This window comes from Artemia sp. Qi Xiang Cuo, chromosome 9 (assembly GCF_049724085.1).
Source record: "Artemia sp. Qi Xiang Cuo chromosome 9, ASM4972408v1, whole genome shotgun sequence".
Lineage (NCBI taxonomy): Eukaryota > Metazoa > Arthropoda > Branchiopoda > Anostraca > Artemiidae > Artemia > Artemia sp. Qi Xiang Cuo.
Genome location: NC_142802.1, coordinates 6,333,486 through 6,352,514, shown reverse-complemented (window position 1 = coordinate 6,352,514; position 19,029 = coordinate 6,333,486). Strand labels below are relative to the sequence as shown.

The 19,029-nt window shown below is 32.5% G+C and overlaps 1 protein-coding gene across 1 annotated transcript; it reads right to left on the bottom strand.

Annotated features, from left to right (window-relative positions):
* Nucleotides 1-1,912: 1,912 nt before the first annotated feature.
* Nucleotides 1,913-8,897, bottom strand: LOC148948270 (E3 ubiquitin-protein ligase UBR2-like). The gene is made up of 2 exons (XM_089094752.1): nucleotides 8,516-8,897; nucleotides 1,913-2,005 (listed from the first exon to the last, which is right to left on the bottom strand). The coding sequence occupies exons 1-2, from the start codon at nucleotides 8,837-8,839 to the stop codon at nucleotides 1,913-1,915; spliced, it is 417 nt and encodes a 138-aa protein (XP_088950878.1). The 5' UTR covers nucleotides 8,840-8,897.
* Nucleotides 8,898-19,029: the final 10,132 nt, after the last annotated feature.

The following is a 19,029-nucleotide window of genomic DNA, read 5'->3' as shown; positions in this document are numbered from 1 at the left end:
AGATAATTTATTCAGGATTATATTCTTCTTCTTCTTTGAAAGCTGTATCTTAATCCTGATTTCCAGAGTCTAAATTTGAAATTTAAGATTTAAGGGGTAAGATTTGAAAAACGATTTGAAGCAAACGACCTGAATATTTCAAAAGCTTGAACTTTCTACAGTTCATATTTGTTCTTTAAGCCATTCTTTGGTATCAGAAATAAAAAAAAATCCTGTCCCCTTGAACCCTTCTATCTATGTTATTTCCTAATTATAGGGTTTTAAGTTACATACATAAAATTTTCTATAAATTAATTTCTATGCCTCCAAAAATATAGATTTAGAATAGATTCAGCTAAACTTAGGCTGAAATGGTCTTGACAGCATTGTAAACTATACCAAATAAATCATATAAATTTCCACAAAAAAAAACAGTTTACTTCAGCAAAAATAGGTTATAAAAATTAGAAGCCTGTGGACAATTTTTCTTCTATAACTTTGGAAGAGGTGAACATCCCTCTTTCTGACAAAAACAGTCAGTAGATCCCTCTGATAAAACCTGACAAATTTACCCCTAAATAATTTTTCTTTACCCTCCAACCTTTTTTTTACTCTCCAGAAAGTGGTTCCATCTGGTAAAAATCTTGAGACCTGGTACTCACTACACTACAGAAACTATGTAAATAGACACTATATTAATTAGCATTCAAGTCCAAATAGACTCCCCTTCCCTTCACTCTCTTTTTGTCTTCTCCTACCAGAAAGGTAGGAGCATGTACTAAACAAGCAGTGTAAACACAGCAAATACACATACACCACCCAATCTTCTCTTGCCACAGAGGGTAATGTGTATCTATTTTTAGGCAAATTAATCATTTTTATATGCATGCATAGTAGGCAAACCAACAAAGCACTCATCAGTACAGATAATTGGCAGGATTACTAAAATCTTGACATTTTAGCAGGAAGGGACAGGTTCAAAGAGAGACCCCTCTCCCCCCACACAGTCATCATTTTCTGGATGTGGGTATAGACACATTCAAAAGTAGAAGCATGAACATGAATATTTCATTATTCTGGGGGGAGGGGGTGGCTTGACTCTTAAGCCAGCAGACAACACTTTACAATTTAGATTAGGTTTATGATGAAACTTGAAACTTTCTCATTCTGGAAGGTGCTAAAATTTCAAAACAAAAAGCAAGGCTTTCAATAATTCCATCTGTATTCCTATTATTACTGGCATTATATTCAATTCATCCATCAAGAAACCAAAAGGACTTATCAGCTATGTAGTTGCAATAATCATTATTTCAGCTATTAATTTGGTTTGAGCCTTTTTTTGCATACTATTTAGACTAGCTTATTCTGTTTAATATTACAATATTGGACAAATAAAAGTTCAAACAGGGATAAGTCCTTTTATTAGACAGTGAAAACAGATACAAAAAAACTCTAGATATATCAATTGCTAGTGTATGTGGTCAAAATATCCAGAATTTTTTGTCTTGGTTTTCACTCTTTAATAAAAGAACTTATCCCAATTTGAACCTTTATCTGTTTGTCATAGAAAAGCAGCGTGGTCTCTGAAAAAATATGTATATTACAATATCAAAAGTGAGTTTTGTCTCTTTTTTATATAAACTGCTTTTAAATCTGGAAAGGAACAGAAGGTTGGAAAATTTTATTGTAAAAATCTTGATACTTGTTCAGACAGTTCATGGTAACAAACATCTTGACTTAGAAATTATAGTTTTAAATATTATATCATGAGCATATATCAATGAGATTATGTTGATGCATATTAAAAACAAAACAGTGCCCATGAAACAAAGGGAAATTTGGTTGTAACCACACAGAAAACAGTTTCCCCCCTAGGTTTTGTAACTATTTGAATGATTAAATAAAAAGGCAATAGGGTTGCTCCATAAGATTCCTAATACAATAAATACCTGCAGCTATATGTTGGTTCACCCATTCTGAACACTTTGCCACACAAGGCTGGTGGGTTGTCCAGTTCTGATAGCTCCTAAAAAATAAACAAAAATAAGATTGTTCATATAGTAACAGGATGAAACAATATCTCCACCAAAATATTTTCAATCAGTCATTCATCATGAAAAAGAGACCCATAAATAATAATTGGTACAAATAGTACTGAACATTTAAAAACAGACACAAACACTCATTTTGTTTTGACTTTGCTTTTTTTAACACAGAATTTCTGGTGCCTTTTTCCTCAGACCATGGCCAAAAAAAAAAATTAATTCAAATTCTTATGTTTTATTGAAATTTAAGTGTGTTTCATAACCATAAATTCCAAAATGGATTTCAATTCTTGTAACCTTCATGGCTCCATAATTGCCAATCATGTTTAATGCCTTATTTGATTAATATGCTAATTCCAAGAAGAGATGGGAGAACTGACCTCAGAGTCACTGTTTTCTTTTCTTTGCAGACCTTAGAAGAAAGAGCTTGGATAAAAAAATGAACCAAAGCCTCAGAAGATGGGGAGGGGGGGCAAAAATTGTAACTATGGCTGTCTAACAAACCATTCTTGCTTACCTTTGCACATCAAAAATCATCTTCTCTTATTCAACAAGGATTTTAGGGCACAAATTGTTGATTAAAACAAGCATGCAAGCTCTTTTTGTCATTGTTTTTTTTTCAGTTTGAGTTATGAGATTAGAAAGTTGGTAATCATAAAGCAGCCACTGTAACTCTAGTTCCTGTATCCATCTTCATTTCGCCCCATCTTTCCCAAGAAATAAAAAAAAAACTCCCCTTGTCATAGCTTCTCTGAGGTATTAAAGAAAGTTAGCATATTAATACAGTTAGGATTTACATTTAAACTATTCTATTGGAGTTTGACATGAAATAAGGTACTTAAAATGTTGTTGAAGTTTTGATGGTGGCCAACATAGTTGACAAAAATTGTAGACCTACACTCTATAACAATAAATAAAAGTTCAAATAGGGATAAAATCCTTTTAATAGACAGTGATAGAAATTCACAAAAATACCAGATATTTTGGTCACATTTGCAGTGACTGTCATCAGTAGTAAAACTCTGGTATATCTGGTATTTTTGTGAATTTCTATCACTGTTATCGTCATCACAGTCTATTAAAAGGATTTTATCCCTATTTGAACTTTTATTTATCCAAAATTATCTACACCCTATAGAAAACTGATCTGGACAATTGGTGTCAAAGCAGTGCTGTTACAGGGCTAATCTGTTTTGTTCTTAAAGTTCAATGTTTCTTGGTCATTTGAAAACATTAAAAAAGGAAAATGATGCATAAAGCTGCAATATAAAAGGCCATTCAATAACAATCCCTTTGACTAGAATGGTTTTGTCAGGAATTAGATTAGTCAAGTACCTTCTACCCTTGCCTCAACAATTGGAGCAGTAAGAGTCAAAGCACCATCTTCATCAACTACATGCAATGTTTTTGAAAAAAAAAATATGAATAGATTGTCAACAGTTTTGTTTTTCCATGAAGATACATGTAAATATATTTTGTGCTTTTGTTTTAAATATCACTGAATCATGTCAAATCAAGTACTAGCAATGAAGCTTATCCAGCTTTTAACCTGATCAGACATAATTATAATAAGCATGAAGTAAGCCTTGCTGGACACTTGATCAAAGGAATGAAATGACCAAGGGAATGACATTTCTTGGCAAAGGACATGAGAGATATCTTGGAAGTGTAGGACTTATAGAGATATATAATTTTATTGCTGGGCAGCACTTCCAATATATCAAAGTATACAACAAAAAATCAAGGGGATTGCTTAGAGCATGACATTAATCTCTTAAAAAATGAATTAGGAATTTTTTTTGGGGGGGGGGGCTGGACCTCCCTCTAAACACAACACTGGCAAACAGGTCATTGGCCATAATTTTGGGTTTATTCCAGTTTATCTGTAGTCAAGCTTTTCTGATTTTCTTATTGGGTTTTCTCTTAAATAGACTTGTGAGCCAGCTACTGAAAAGTAACAAGTAAAACTAACAACAATACAAACCAGCAGAATAGCATAGCTTTGTAGATAGCAATATAGCATAACCTAATCCTGAACAAAAATATATGTTTCCTAAACATGGACACCATGTTCCTAATCTTAGACATGATGTTGTCTATATAGGTTTTTGGGTAAATTTATACATAGTCAGACATTTAGATACAAAGAAAGTAAATATGTCACTTGATGCCTTGTTTTTACTCTTTTCAAATTCAATTAAGCTTTTAAAGTAAATTCCATTTTCAGCCCTTAATAGAGCTCCAAAAAGTAGCATATTGCTTGTCTTTAAATTTTAGACAATGATGTAAAGTTAGAAACTAATAAAATATAAAAATTAACTTTTAAACAAGGCCTTAAACAACTTTCTATGATGTTTCAGTGCCTTGTTATCAAAAAAGAAAAAGAGGATGCATCAGAGCAAAAATGTAATTTCCCTTGTTGTTCAAGATGGGGGTTGTAAGTTTCCCATTTAGAAGGTTCAATAATGGTTATTCTAATAGTGTACTTTTTGATTTGCTCTGATGTCTTTACTGAGGGGTTCTAGGCTCCTTTTAAAAATGCCTACAAATTTGTTTTCAAAATAAAATTTTACTATCAAGACTAATGAAAATAATAATTTACATCCTTTAATTAGCTAAAAATGCAATTTTTTTCTTACTAGACAGCTTTTTTTAAGAAGAAATTTTTAAAATGTTGGTTACTATGGGCTATTATTAGTCCCTTTGAGGGCTTAAAGTGTAGTTCGCCCTAGAAGTATTATTGAATTCAGAAAAAGCACAAAAAGGCATCAAGTGATGTATTCACTTTTCCTCAGCTAAATTAGCTGACAAGAATATGTAAAAATCCAGGCCTACTTATTTTTGATAGCTAAGAGTAGGCTAATTGGGATGGGCAGACTACAATCTTAAAAACCTGTTTTCTTAAACATTTAAACTTTAAAAAAAAGTTACTCTTATAACCTAGCTTATTTAGATATAACTATTTTCCTTTGTATTGCTTGTCTTAGGTTGAATCTACCTAATATTGAGTGACTGTGATTTAGAAACTCTTTTGTTACCATACTTCAAGATTCCAAGTCCATGATTGGCAGTAATTTCTATTTTCTACTATGATTTAATATTAATTCTTTTATAATGTTTGAACAAAAAATGGATCAAGGAGATCCATCAAGGATGGATGGATCAAGGGGATCCACCAAGGATGGATTGATCAAGGGAATCAGTAAGAGCAAACCTTAAATTAACTTCTGCTACAGGAAGTTTTGAGGATTTGAAATCTTCAGCTAAATTTGAGTAATTTAGGCTTGCTCTTTGTTTTACTCTCAACTATTTAATTTAAAATTTAGATTTTCTTTGCTAATGTTTACACACTATAAAGATTTGTTTCTGTGAAAGAAAGCATCAAACTTTATGATGGTTTTCACATAAACACATACAGCAGCTTTTCTCAAGCTATTTATGCTTTATAATTTAGACATAATATAATATTATACAAGATTATGGCTCAAGCTTAAAATATGCATATGTGTGACCTTCTACTACTGACTTTTTGTGTATTTAAAATATGTAGAATTGTGTACAGCTACAAATATTGACAAAGACCACACTGCCTTTCCATATCAAACAAAAACAACTTAAAAACAATAGGGGAATTTTTTTTCCAAGACAGTGCAATTTAAATCGGTGAATATTTCGGCCCTATGTCCAAGGGCCGTCTTCAGCACAACATTAAAGAAAAAAAAAAAAAAAAAAAATATATAAACAACTTACATTAAAATACGAAGTTTAAAACTAAAAATGCTTTTAAAAACCTTTAAAACAGCCCCAGTATCGTTACTTCAACGAAGTTCAACCAGGACTGATAAATAAAATGATGAGAGAGGATGAATTCATTCAAACGAAATAAAATGAAATTATTAACTGCAAGTTTTCAAAGCTAATCTTGCTTTTTTAGCAGCTAGTCTTAAAGGCCTTTTTGTAACGGGTTCAATACTATTGTCAATTGGTTTAACAAAATATTTTGTTAGATCATTTTTAATTAAATTTTAGCATAAAGAATTCAGTGAATATTCTCCTAAGTCCCTATTTAAGGAAATATTTTTATTTATTTTGAGCCTAATTTCGATTGATTTCTGGACCACCTGTTTTATCCCCAAATCATTACTAATGAGAGAAGATTTTTCAAAAAGTATTGTGTGGCTGGGATTATCAAATGGACATAGGACCAAAATATTCACTGATTTAAATTGCACTGTCTTGGAAAAAAAATTCCCTATTGTTTTTAAGTTGTGTTTGTTTGTACAGCTACAATATTCAAGCTAATTACACCTATGCATATTAAGAAAATTAAGACAAAATCCAATGATGAAACAATCTAATTGGTAGAGATACATAGTAACTTAACTATTGAAGTTAGTTAACTGGTCTTTTTTATAAGTGCTTAGTTTTGAATTGGTAAATTTTTAAGTGGTGCTATAATTTAGCTAAGATGAAAGTGAAAATGTCATTTGATGCCTTTTTTATTCTCTTCATAATTCAATAATTGCTTCTTGAGTCATTCCCAAAGGTATTCTATATAAATTATGAGAGCTTAAAAAGAAGCATCAAATGATGTTTTACTTTCATCCTGGCTAAATAATATGGCCCACTACAAAGTTACCATGAAAGTTACCCACCTCACTCACCTAATGTACAAATATAGGCTGGCTCAGGAAATAGACATGTCTGCCCTTTCTGTGGGGAGTTTGGGAATGGGATGGACCATTTTCTGAGTAGATGCCAAAGTTTGGTGAATTTTAGGGATCATTTTTTTCATGGGGATGTACTGCTGCTCCCTGGTGTTTTAGGGACTATTTCAAGGTACCTAATTACTGTGTTAGGTTGTTTTATAGAGAAAAGTCTGACAGCACTTAAGGAAGCTGTAGTTTAAATTTGTTTATTGTTGTTCTTACTTTATTGGGTTTTTTTTGTCTATATGGTCACTGGTTTTTAAATACATTCATATCCCCTAATAAATAAGATTTGAATTGTTTTAAATAAGTATTTTTGGAATACGTTACTCTTGAACAATTTATTTATAAACTATATGTTTTTAACCACTTTTCAATAACTTAACTAGTGTTGATAACTTCTTTGTGTGCTTACGAAAATGAAATACCTTTGGGGCCCCTTTAAGGGTTCAAGATGCAACTAGCCCCAGAAGCAATTGGGATACAACCAGATGGCTAATTTGACAGTGTATACCTATATAAATTTTTGAATTAGCCAGCCAACCAACCAGTATTTTAAGCCTAGGAGTCCAGCTGGACATAAGGAAACATATTAAGAAAACAATTTACTTGATAATATGCAGAATAATCCTAGTTAACACATTTAGCAGGGGGAGAGCCTTAATCTTCACTTCTATCCTTGTTTTTATCAGTTTTTCTAAGAAATTCATGATTTTTTTTAGAATCTATATGTTCACAGAATATATACCCCACCCCCCTAATGTGCAAATATATACCCAGAATTGCATACTGAATCTAAACATAATATTCATTTGGGTAAATTTCTACCAAATCATATTATTGAGTTAGGAATAAAGTGAATACACCATCTGATGCCTTTTTTGGTCCATATATACCAAATCATATTATTGAGTTTCAAATAAAGTGAATACACCATTCGATGCCTTTTTTTTATTCTGATTACGAATATAATAAGCATTTCTATCGGAAATGAATTTCAGCCCCCTCCCCTATATAGGCTATACCTAACCTAACCCAACCTAACCCTGAATTTGCCTAGCCTATATAGGGGGGCTGAAATTCATATTCAATAGAAATGCTTATTATATTCGTAATCAACATTAAAAAAGGCATCGAATGGTGTATTCACTTTATTCCTAACTCAATAATATGATTTGGTATATTTTGACCCCCTTTTTTATGCCAATTATGAATATAATAATAAATTCTATCAGAAATGAATTTCAGCCTCCGCCCCTACATATGCCAATTCAGGGTTAGGTTGTAGAAATACATACCCTGAATTTGCATATATAGGGGGGGGGAGCTGAAATTCATTTCAAATAGAAATGATTACTGTATTCGTAATCAGCATAAAAAAGGCACCGATTGGTATATTCACCTTATGCATAAGTCAATAATATGATTTGGTAGAAATTTACCTTTATCTGCATCACAAATGAACTTTACTCCCATATTAGCCATGTGGTGGATGTCCAAGGCAATTAGCCTATTGAATTATGAAAGAGCTTAAAAAAGGCATCAAATGACATTTCCACTTTTACCTTAGCTAAATTATAGCACCACCTAGAAATTTTCCAAATTGGGATTATGGCACAATATGACCAAGCCAAATAGGCAAACATTAAATCAAATTAGGCCTATGTCAACATTAGGAGTTAAGCTAAGAAAGTTGCTTTAATTACAGGCTAGCTGGTTCAGAAAGAAAATGTCTATCAATATCACCTTATGAATATTCAAAAACAAAAAAAGGTTCTATACTTTGAAAACAGCTTTAGGGTCTCTTCCACAAATGAACATTTCCAAAGGGTCTAGTAGAACCCTCTTCACCTCATCCTCATCAAATACAATGTGTAGACAATCACAGTTCATACCAGGACTGAAAATACTGGGGACTTTAAACTTCCAATAGTCTCTAAAGTGTCTTGAATTGAGATATCCATTATCAAAGTTTTTCTTCCAAATTTCAACCATTTGTTCTGGTGTTGTAGAAGGATCTAAGTTCATGGTTAACTGTTCAACTGAGTCCCAGGATGAAGATTCAGAAGTTTCTTGTGTACCTTGCTCACCCCCTAAAGTTCTCATCTTCACTAAATAGGACTAGCAATCTGCAGAAACAAATAAAGTTTATTATTCAACTGATTCCCAAGGTCATAGTTCTTTGATTTCTAAAATTTCTTCTTTAATATGACTGTGTCCACATTCGAAATGCCGAATGTGAATTTCAGAATACTTTTTAGGTAATTTGGGCAAAAGAGTTTTCGGTGGTTCACATAATGAATTTCGGATGTTTTTACAATGAGAAGCTATAAGTAGTGAATATTTTTTTCTTGTGCACACTAAAATTTTTTATTGCTCATGTTTTATCAACTCGAACATTCAAGTTCGATTATTAGCGACTAATAAACATCTACTGTGGTATTAATTAATATGTATTGAAAATCTGTATTTAAGAATTTGAGCTAATTATTTGTGAGCCAATGTGCATTAGAAGCTAGAAATAATAATGATATCTTATTATTCTTTTAACCAATATTACCTATTCAAATGGCTTATAGTCTTAAATCATGCTACCTTTTACTGATTTTAAATTATCAAAGAATTGGTATATTTGGTAATTTTCTAATTGCTTCTTCTCATGGAGAGACAATTTTAGCATAAATTACTATGTAGTTTGCTGGGAAAGGAGGGGTATATTTTGCTGAATAGAATAGCCAGGTGTCATGGTGTAAACATTTTTGGAAGGGTATTTAAATAAGTGCTTTGTGCATTAATTTGTGCTTTAATACATCTTTTCAGAAAACAAACTTTATTCTTTACACCATTCTTTACACCTTTAGATTCTTTTTACCCATCTTTTGTTTCTGAAGCTCTAGATAAAAGACTATATTTCCAAACATTATCTCTAGCTTTTCAATATTTGTCAGGAAGTTTAAAACAACGTTTAGGATATTCAGCTTCTTTTAACGAAAAGACGAATATTTAAAATGCGAATTGGCTGTTTTGAGGCAGGATCTTCAAATACTATTTCTTAGCCTCATGTGAGAGAAGAAAAAGTATTGTAACGGAAAAAAATTAGAGCTGCCATGTTTAACAAATATTGAAACTCGTACTGAAATATAATTTGAATGTCTGATAAACGTTTAGTTTTTATTTCTTCCTATGAATAGACAAGTTAATTAAGCATCGTGTTAATTCGTTTTTCTTAGTATTATCGAAAATCATTTTTGTTATTGACTTGGTAATTTTTTAATGTTGCATTGTGTTTCTTTAATATTTTATCCCAGTGTTTCGTTCATATACAAGATCATTTGGGCAAAATACATGCCAAATTCTCAGTGTAAATGTTAAAAGAGGATAAAAAGAATGAAAGTTTATGCATAAAATCTAAAGAGGGTAGGCAGCGGAAAGATAAAAAGGAAAATTTAGTACTTTGTTGCATTTCAGAGTATACAGATTGAGTTAATCACCAAAAGTTCTTGTTGAGCAAACGAAGTTATTCTTTCCAACAACTCTTAAGTGGCAGTAAGATTAAAGCGTTATTTTCGTAAGCATAATCTACAGCAACAAGAGCGGTTGAGAAACATGCAGTTGTTTCTATAAGCTTATCACAGAAAAATTGAAATAACATAACTAAACAGAATAAACTGCAACTTCCAAACAAGCCACCTTCGGAATGGTAAGAAAAAAAACGTTGTTATTGTGTTCCTGTCTTCATTTACTCATATCTAACATCTCCAAGGCTATTTCAAGATCAAATATTTTTTCTGGTAAGGTTGGCATTTGAAACTTACCAGAGAAACCACAAAACAACATAACTAAACATGCCAAATCATATCTTTCAAACAAGTTACTTTCGGAAGGCTACAAAACCAAGCACAGAAAAAAAGCAAACTAAACATATCGAAGTATATTTTTCAAAGAATGAAACCTTCGCAAAATTAAGAAACCTACAACAGAAGCCATGAGACAACATAAACAAAGCAAACAATGAGTTCCAAATAAAGCCCTCTCGGTGTCTTCCACCGCTTATTTACTCCCCTACAACATATCTTAGTCTATTTCGAGACCAAAAATCCTTTTCTGGCATTTTTAGTGTCTTCCACCCTTTCTCTAGTCCTAACCAACATCTCCTACCCTTTTTCCAAGCTTCTCTAGTCTTTTTACAAGCCTCTTGGTCTCATCTAGCACTCCTTCAGCTTCTTCCCCTTCCATTTCCTTTCTTATGACTTGCTCTAGCATTTTCCCAAGCACATTGGTGTCTTCCACTCTTTATTTACTTTCGTCCAACTTCCCCTAGTCCATTTTAAGACCAAAGTTTCCTTTTTGATGTTGAATTTGCCTTCCAACATATATTTAATCTTATCTAATATTTCTTAAGCTATCTCAGGATGAAAATACCTTTTTCGTTTTTTTTTATGTTTGAAATTAGTTCGTTTGAAAATGGATTCTCAGAAATGGTCAGCAAAATTTTGTTCTGAATGGCTTGAATCTTGGGAATGTAAGAATTTGGTATAATAGACCCGATATAGAAGTAAAATTTCCGTTTAAGGACACAGGTACCCCTTAAATTTTTTCCGCAAGGGGTCAAAAAACTTTCCACTGGTGCCTAGAAACTTCAAAGATCGTTGCCTGGGTTAGGGTGACCATATTTTATTCTATGGGGGTATACGTTAGGGGTCTCAGGACTAGGCCCAAAAGACTATTGTCTCTGAACAGTGTGAAACTTGCAAATGGGATTCTCTGGGTAAGACTCCTAATAAAATAGAAAACAGTTCCTGGCCCCAAAATTGGTCCCTAAATGGCTGATTTATTCTGTTTAACAGAAAATTTTGAATTCTCAATTAAAAAGAAAACACTGCACAAAAGAAAATTAAACAAAAACCGGGCATGCCTATAAACAGGTCAAAAAGGGAAGTTTTTCGGAACAGCTAGACACACACACACTCACAAGTTTCTAAGTGTGCGGTAACCTGTGTCCAATTAAGCTGAAATAATTTAACATGAAATAAAATGTTAATGACGCAAAATACGAATGCAAGATTTTGAAATACCACTTTTTATTAAAATAAAAGCAAACATCCTTGTATGTGTGGCTTAGAAAGGAAATCGAGAAATAACGGCTGCCCTTGCTATGTAAGTCAGTTGGCCGGATTGAAGTGGTTGACTTATGGAACAAAAGCTATATTGAATGGGGTCGGGTATCTTTGCACTGATCTATTGTCGGGCTGACCTCCAGTCTGTTTAAATTAGGAATACCTTGGAAAATAGTAAGTGTCTAAATGTCTTATAGTTGGTAAGTGTATTATTGTATTTGTTTGCTCTGTAGGGCAAATAGTTCCAGGGGCATGTATATAGCCAGATCCTGTATCGCTGTGAAGTTAAATAAAAGTAATTGTATTATGCCCAACCTCTCTATAACGTTATTTAATGGTTCTGAACTATACCAGTTAAACGCCAACATAAATAGTCAGGCCGAACCTAAGGGCAGGCTACCCTAGTTTTAATCACCTTAGGACCGTAACCATAACCCCTTCCAAGGGTCAGAATAACAGCCACTTAAATTTACTTTACTACAGCTGGTGGCTTGTGGAAAAACTGGGTCGAGAAGACTAAATGAAGTTGTAAATTAAAACGAATATGACCTTACCAGAAGGCAAAATGACTTCTTTAGTAACGGTACTGGAAATCGCAAAAATTATACCAGAATATGCGGGGATTTCAGATGTTGAAAAATTCATCAAAAAAATGAGAATTTTCGACGATTTAGCAGAAACATTTGACGATACAGTAAAATAGCAATATGTAGCAGCTGGATTAAGGGGATATGCACTAAAAAATTTTGAATTATTTAAAGAAAAAGAGGCAAAGGGAATTAAAACTGTAATAGAATTTTATTACATAACTTTACACAAGAGTTACCAAAAAACCTGCTAAGGCTAAAATTATCAGGCAAGCTTGAAAATCTAGAGTGGGTCACCATCTTGGTTAAAATGGAGGTAAAAATCAATGAAGCGATGAAAAAATTTGACCAGATGTCCCTAAATATAACAGAAAATCAAGATACTGCATACTGTAAGAGTGTAAAAATGGGGAAACTCATTGGTAAGGCAATGAGGCGCGAGGAAGGCCGAAATCTTTCAACATGGACTGACCCCCTACCCCACTTGACGACCAATCCCTTGGTATTAGGTCCATAATTTCTTGGAATACCAATAATTATGGTCACCTACCTTCTCCTCGTAAAGACAATATTAGAGCAAATAGCGATAGGCCAAGAATATACAGAAGTAGCTATAGACCCCCTGCGGAAAGGCAGAATACTAAGTAATGTAGAAAAAGATTCAATTGCTATTATTATGGCAAACCTAATCACTATAAGGCAGAATGTTGGCATAGAATACAAAAGGAAGGGCCAATATACGATATAAAACCACAGTTCCGACCACAAGGTGGCAGGAATTCAATTAGGCAGGGAAGAAATAATACTTGGCAAACATCAAATAATATTCCTGAGTTTTTACCTAGAAATAAAACGGTAAACAATACCCAAGGCCAAAATAGTAACACGGAAGAGAACTGGAAAAGCCCCCAAAACCTTGGGAACCAGCCTGTAAGGGTCGCCAGAGCTGTACCTTTTCAAAGATCCGTATATAGTGTAGAATTATGTGGTACGGAGAAAAATAATGATTTTACCGATTTTGCGTTGTTTTAAAATTGAGTGTTTCCAAAATTTACCGTGCTTACTTGAAACAGGTGCTTCAAAATCCTTAATTCGAGATGAAGCTTGTAGGAGATTTCCTCCTAGTGCACAAAATCGCGTTAGCAGATGCCAGAATACCCTGAGATTCGGTAACAAGTCACAAACTGACAATTTGGGGCGAATGTCTATTAAAATTTATTTTAGGGAATAATGAAATAACATTAACAGCGATAATATGTAAGCAGCTCCCATTTCCTTGCACTTTAGGAGTGGACGCTGTAAGAAAATATGAAATATTGTGGGAGTCACTTACCAATAATATAACCATAACCAAGCCAAACAAAACTGATAGACAAGTTTGTGTAACAACAGAATATATACAAACCGGAATATAATTTAAAATTAAGCAGGACAATAATAACCGAAGGAGGAACAATGGCTTAAGTCTTAGCGATGTCAGATACAAAGGAACATAATAAAAAAACAATTGACGCTATAATAGGAGGATACACCCTCGAGGAGTATCCCTCAATTTTCATGGAAAATCAAATCATTAAAATTGAGAAAGGTATCGCATATTTAAATCATCAAATCTAAGCAATGATAAGGTGAAGCTAAACAAAGCAACATTCGGGCCGGCAGAAACGATTCCAAATACAGATACAAAATCACTAAGCAGTCCAGAATTAAGCATAAGTTTAATTTAAATATAGTTAATTTAAATAAGTTAAATATATATATATATATATATATATATATATATATATATATATATATATATATATATATATATATATATATATATATATATATATATATATATATATATATATATATATATATATATATATATATATATATATATATATATATATATATATATATATATATATTGTGTTTTATTTTTCATAAGTAACTATTAAGGTATAACCAGTATTTTTTTCTATCTAAGCTTTATGACTTCTGGTCTAAGTACAAATATTTTTAGTCTAAAATAATCCTTAAAGTGATGAGTAATTCTAAATTAAGCGTACAGAAAATCCTTCAAATATAAGCCTGCCGAAAACAAAAATTTTCTATTTAAGTGCAAATTGTGTTTGAAGTGGCGATTGAGAAAGACTCTCGCTTAACGAAACAAAATATCTGTTTTAAATCAAAAATTGAACTTTTAATTTTGTACTTCATGTAATAACATAATTTATGTTAGTATATATAACATAATTTAGTAACACAAGTAAATTGAATTAGTATGTTGAGTGTTTTTGTTTTGTTGAAAAAAAAATATAGCTAAAGAGGGATAACCCTTGAGCGCCCGTAGCGCGTAGCGCATAGACGTAATGTCAGCTTTTGAGCGCATAATTGCGCTGAAAATTGTATTTGTATTTCTAGACTCATGTTACTAAGAAATGAACAATCAAACCGCTCTCAAGAAAAGATACTTACCTAGATCAAAGTGGTAGAAATATTGGGTTTCTATTCCGTGATTTATGCCTAATTAGGTATGTCGAATTAGAAGTCTAGTTGCAATATTTAGAGCATGTGTATAAACAAAATTAGGCGTTTTATTGTATATGTAACAATTTTTGCTTTATTTGAATTCAAATGAAAAAGTCTATTTTAGATCCAGCCTTAGTTTTTTGGGAAACCAAATTTTTTGTTGCATCTTTTTGGATCCATTTTTCAATCAAATTTTGGCACGTTTTTGGGAGCGCCTGCATGGTAGTAAAATCCAAAGCCAGTTTAATTGTACCCTGGTATCAACAGCTCACACCATCAGAAACCAAACCAATACTTTTCAACTAAAACTATAGAAACTGTATGCAGTATTAAAGAACTTTTCTACCAATTTATCATCAAGTGATATAAACTCAGAACTTAAATTAGGCCTAGGAAATATCAAAGAAAGAGCTACGTGTAGCCTATATGGCTTCAAATTATTTAAAGAATATGTGAACTATTCTGTATTAAAAAAAAATATGTGGAAGTTTAAAACCAAAATTTGTAATTTATAATTTATCCAAGGCATTCCTAAGATTGGAAGATAATTATTAAATCAGCCACGTTATCCAAATAAAATAATTATTAATTGGGACTAAATTTAAACTCAAAATAATCAAATAATTTATAATATAACTTTAAATCTAAATTAAGTAAATACACAAATATAGTTGCTTAAGCCATTAGTTGGTCATACTAAAAGAGAAGATGTACATTAGAAAAGGTGTGGCCCGGCGTTTCTCTTATTAAAACAGCAGTTTATCGTCAATGTGCAAACACGTACAAGATGAAAAAAACATTACGAAAGAAAGGAGCTACACAGGGTTAGACAAACTCAATTATTCGTCATAAAGATTAGGCAGAAATTTCAGCCTACACTTGCCATGAAATAACCCTGAATAAGCAAATTGAGGTAAAAAGTAGAATGAACCACTAGACAAGAAAGACATTTTAAGCATGTTTTAAATTGTTCAAAAGCTAATTTTCTTTAGAGTTAAATGGGAAGAGTTTTGGACAACTCTTTTTAAAGGGGAGATTACTGTGGTAACCTGTCCAATTAAGTAGAAATAACTCAACATGAAATAAAATATTTATAACGCAAAATTCAGAATACGAAATTTTGAAATACCACTCTTTATTAAGATAAAAGCAAATATCCTTGCATATGAGGTTTGGAAAGGAAAATGAGAAATAACCGCTTCCCTTGCTATGTACGTCAATTGGCCGGATTGGTGTGGTTTACTTTGGTAAAAAAGAAAGATTTTGTGGAATCCGGTATCTATATATTAATCTATTGTGGGCTGACCTCTGGTCCGTTTAAATTAGGAATACCTTGGAAAATTGTAAGTGTCTAAATGTCTTATAGTTGATAATTATATTATTTTTTTTTATTCTGTGGGGAAAATAGTCCTAGAGGCATATATAGAGTCAGACCCTGTATCGTTGTGAAGTTAAATAGAAAGAATTGTATTACAGTCAACCTCTCAACAGCATTATTCAAGCTTCTCAACTATACCAGTAGGGACACGAAAATAAATTTTCTGGCCAAACGTAAGGGCATGGTACCCTAGTTTTAATCACCTTAGGGCCGTAACCATATCCCCCTTCAAGGGTCAGAATAACACCCGCTTAAAGTTACTTTACTACAGGTGCAGACAGACATTAATTTATAAAAAAAAAAATTCGGGCGCGGGTCCTAAGAAAATGGGCAAAATATTTTAATGGATTGACTTGAGCTTAAACTATATATCTAAACTTTTTTGGACCATGGGGACCTGAATCAGATTGAAACTTACCACCGTATATTCCTAAGTCAAGGCAAACATAATGTAAGAGAAAAATATTGCACCAAAAACATAACAAAAAAACTTATTTCGAAACGCATATTTGGAAAACCGGAGAAGGCTTTTTCCTAACCAGCTATAAAGTTTTATGTACATGGGGCAATAGAACCTTCATGAAGATATTTTTTGAAAAAGATAGGCTGTATCAACTTATTAAATCGGAAAGTAAGCATATAATTTTTCTGTGTCTCTCCTGCAGTCTACTACCCGTGTATATCGTGTGCATGGTGAAATGTGAATGTACCTTGAAGAATTCTTTAGAATATTATTTGTTAAATTAAATCTATAAGATTCTCCATCGGTGCAAAAATAACATAAAGTTAAATTTGGAGTGATTACACCTGGCTTTAGTTGGGATAATTATTCTTGGCTTCTTGTAGAACAAATAGAATAGACCTCAATGAAAACACGACTTTTTGCAATTTGGTTGTATAGCTATTTGACACCTGAAACTGAGCCACCAAATTTTGCTTTCTCTAATTGCCTTAAACTTGGGACAAGTCGAAATTATTGAAGAACAAACAACTGGAAACAAATTGTTTTATTCATTGGAAACACTGGATATAAGTCAAAACTTCCTTTGTCGTCGATTGCCTCAGAATTACTGGCAAACAGACTGAAATAAAAAATCAAAATATTCTCTTTTATCGATTCGTGGCATAGAAAAAAGTTCTGCTTCCTCTTATCACTGCTTCCACTATCACACGGGTTCCACTGCTTCCACTCTATAATAATGCTTCCTCTTGTCCGCATGATGAATCAGCATCTTCAGCATAATCATCTTCACCTGCTTGACGAAGTCATAAAGACTAAAACAGGAATTATTTATAATGATCTTGATATATGTTTCCTTAAACAAACAGTTACAACAAATAAAAATATGAAAACCCACTCTAAGTAGAATTATGAATAAAAAATGGCTTATTCGAGGGTTTTTACAAGATGGGGTTCAATATGAACTCAGGCGTATAGAAGACTTATAAGTACAAAAATTTCCAGTCCATGCGAATAAAAATCTCTTTCCTCGCCTACCCCAAACTTTATAGGAGTAACATTAGTTAAAAAAATAATATTATTACTATTATCACAACGCAAAAAGCTTTTGCTTGTCACTCAAAAATAGTTTTTGGCTGTTGCATAAAGATACGGCCGATCGAAAGTCTTGACTAAATATTCAGATTTTGCTCAAATTTGAATTACAATATAACGTTTTAGTTCTTCAGCAAAAGAACTTATAAAAATCCGCAAAAATTCGTTTAGTGAACCAATAATAAAACTGACAATAAAAAGCAAACGGAAATATATTTTAGAACAAAACAGCAGTTATTTTCAAATAAAAGTAAAATAGAATCTAAAACTAACAGAAATAAAAAAGGATGTCCAGTTAAATCCCAAACCCAACAGAAATAGAAATAAATAGTCAACCCAATCTTAAAACAAACAGATAATCCACAAAGAAGAGAAGGGCTACTGCACCCCTAAGCCTTAAAAAACCCAGATGTCATTTGCACTTTACTGAAAACAAAATATATTTAAAACCCTTGCTGTTTTATCATCGTAACGCTAAATAAATTAAAATTTTAAATAACCAACTTAGTTTCATTAGTCTTTCTCTTTTTAAAATATTTTACCTTCAAAGATATACAAAATCAATGGTAAAATCGTTTATTGATTCACCAGTCAAAAATATTGTTCTACTGAATTAAATAGAATCAGAAGAAAAATTTTAACAAAAATGTCTTTAAAAGGAAACTTTAACTTCCAATTTTCAACCAAATAACCATCCTCTAAAGTTGATACAACCATCCCTTCCATAAAAACCTTGAATTCCCAAGGGGAATAACTTGCAATCATTGCCCCCAGGCTTTTTTTTGTCAACCCCTAAAACCCCCGTTATATGATATGTGGACTTTTTTAAATAGAATGGTTAGCTCAAATTTTCTGTTAGATGCATTCCGGGAAACTACGACGTGTGTGTGTGGGGGGGGGGGGGGGGGGTTACCTGCCCTCCCATCACTTTCACTCTTCAAAAGGGCACAAGAGCTTCTGATTACCAATCCAATGAGCCCCCTCCGAAGTTTATATAACAAAACTATCTATAAAAACCTTCTATGCTCTCAGGACATAACTTACAACCCTTGCCCTGAAGGCTGTGTGGGGTTGTCACCCTCAAAAACATAATTTCCAGTTCTTTCAAATGCACTGAACAAAATCGCTGTCTCAAAATTTCG

Excerpts from the sequence above, each read along its gene's own strand:
- LOC148948270 (XM_089094752.1), bottom strand. The coding sequence starts at position 8,839 with ATGAGAACTTTAGGGGGTGAGCAAGGTACACAAGAAACTTCTGAATCT. Across the intron at positions 2,006-8,515 it reads ACCCTAAAGCTGTTTTCAAA|GAGCTATCAGAACTGGACAA; the intron begins GTATAGAACCTT and ends TTTATTTTTTAG.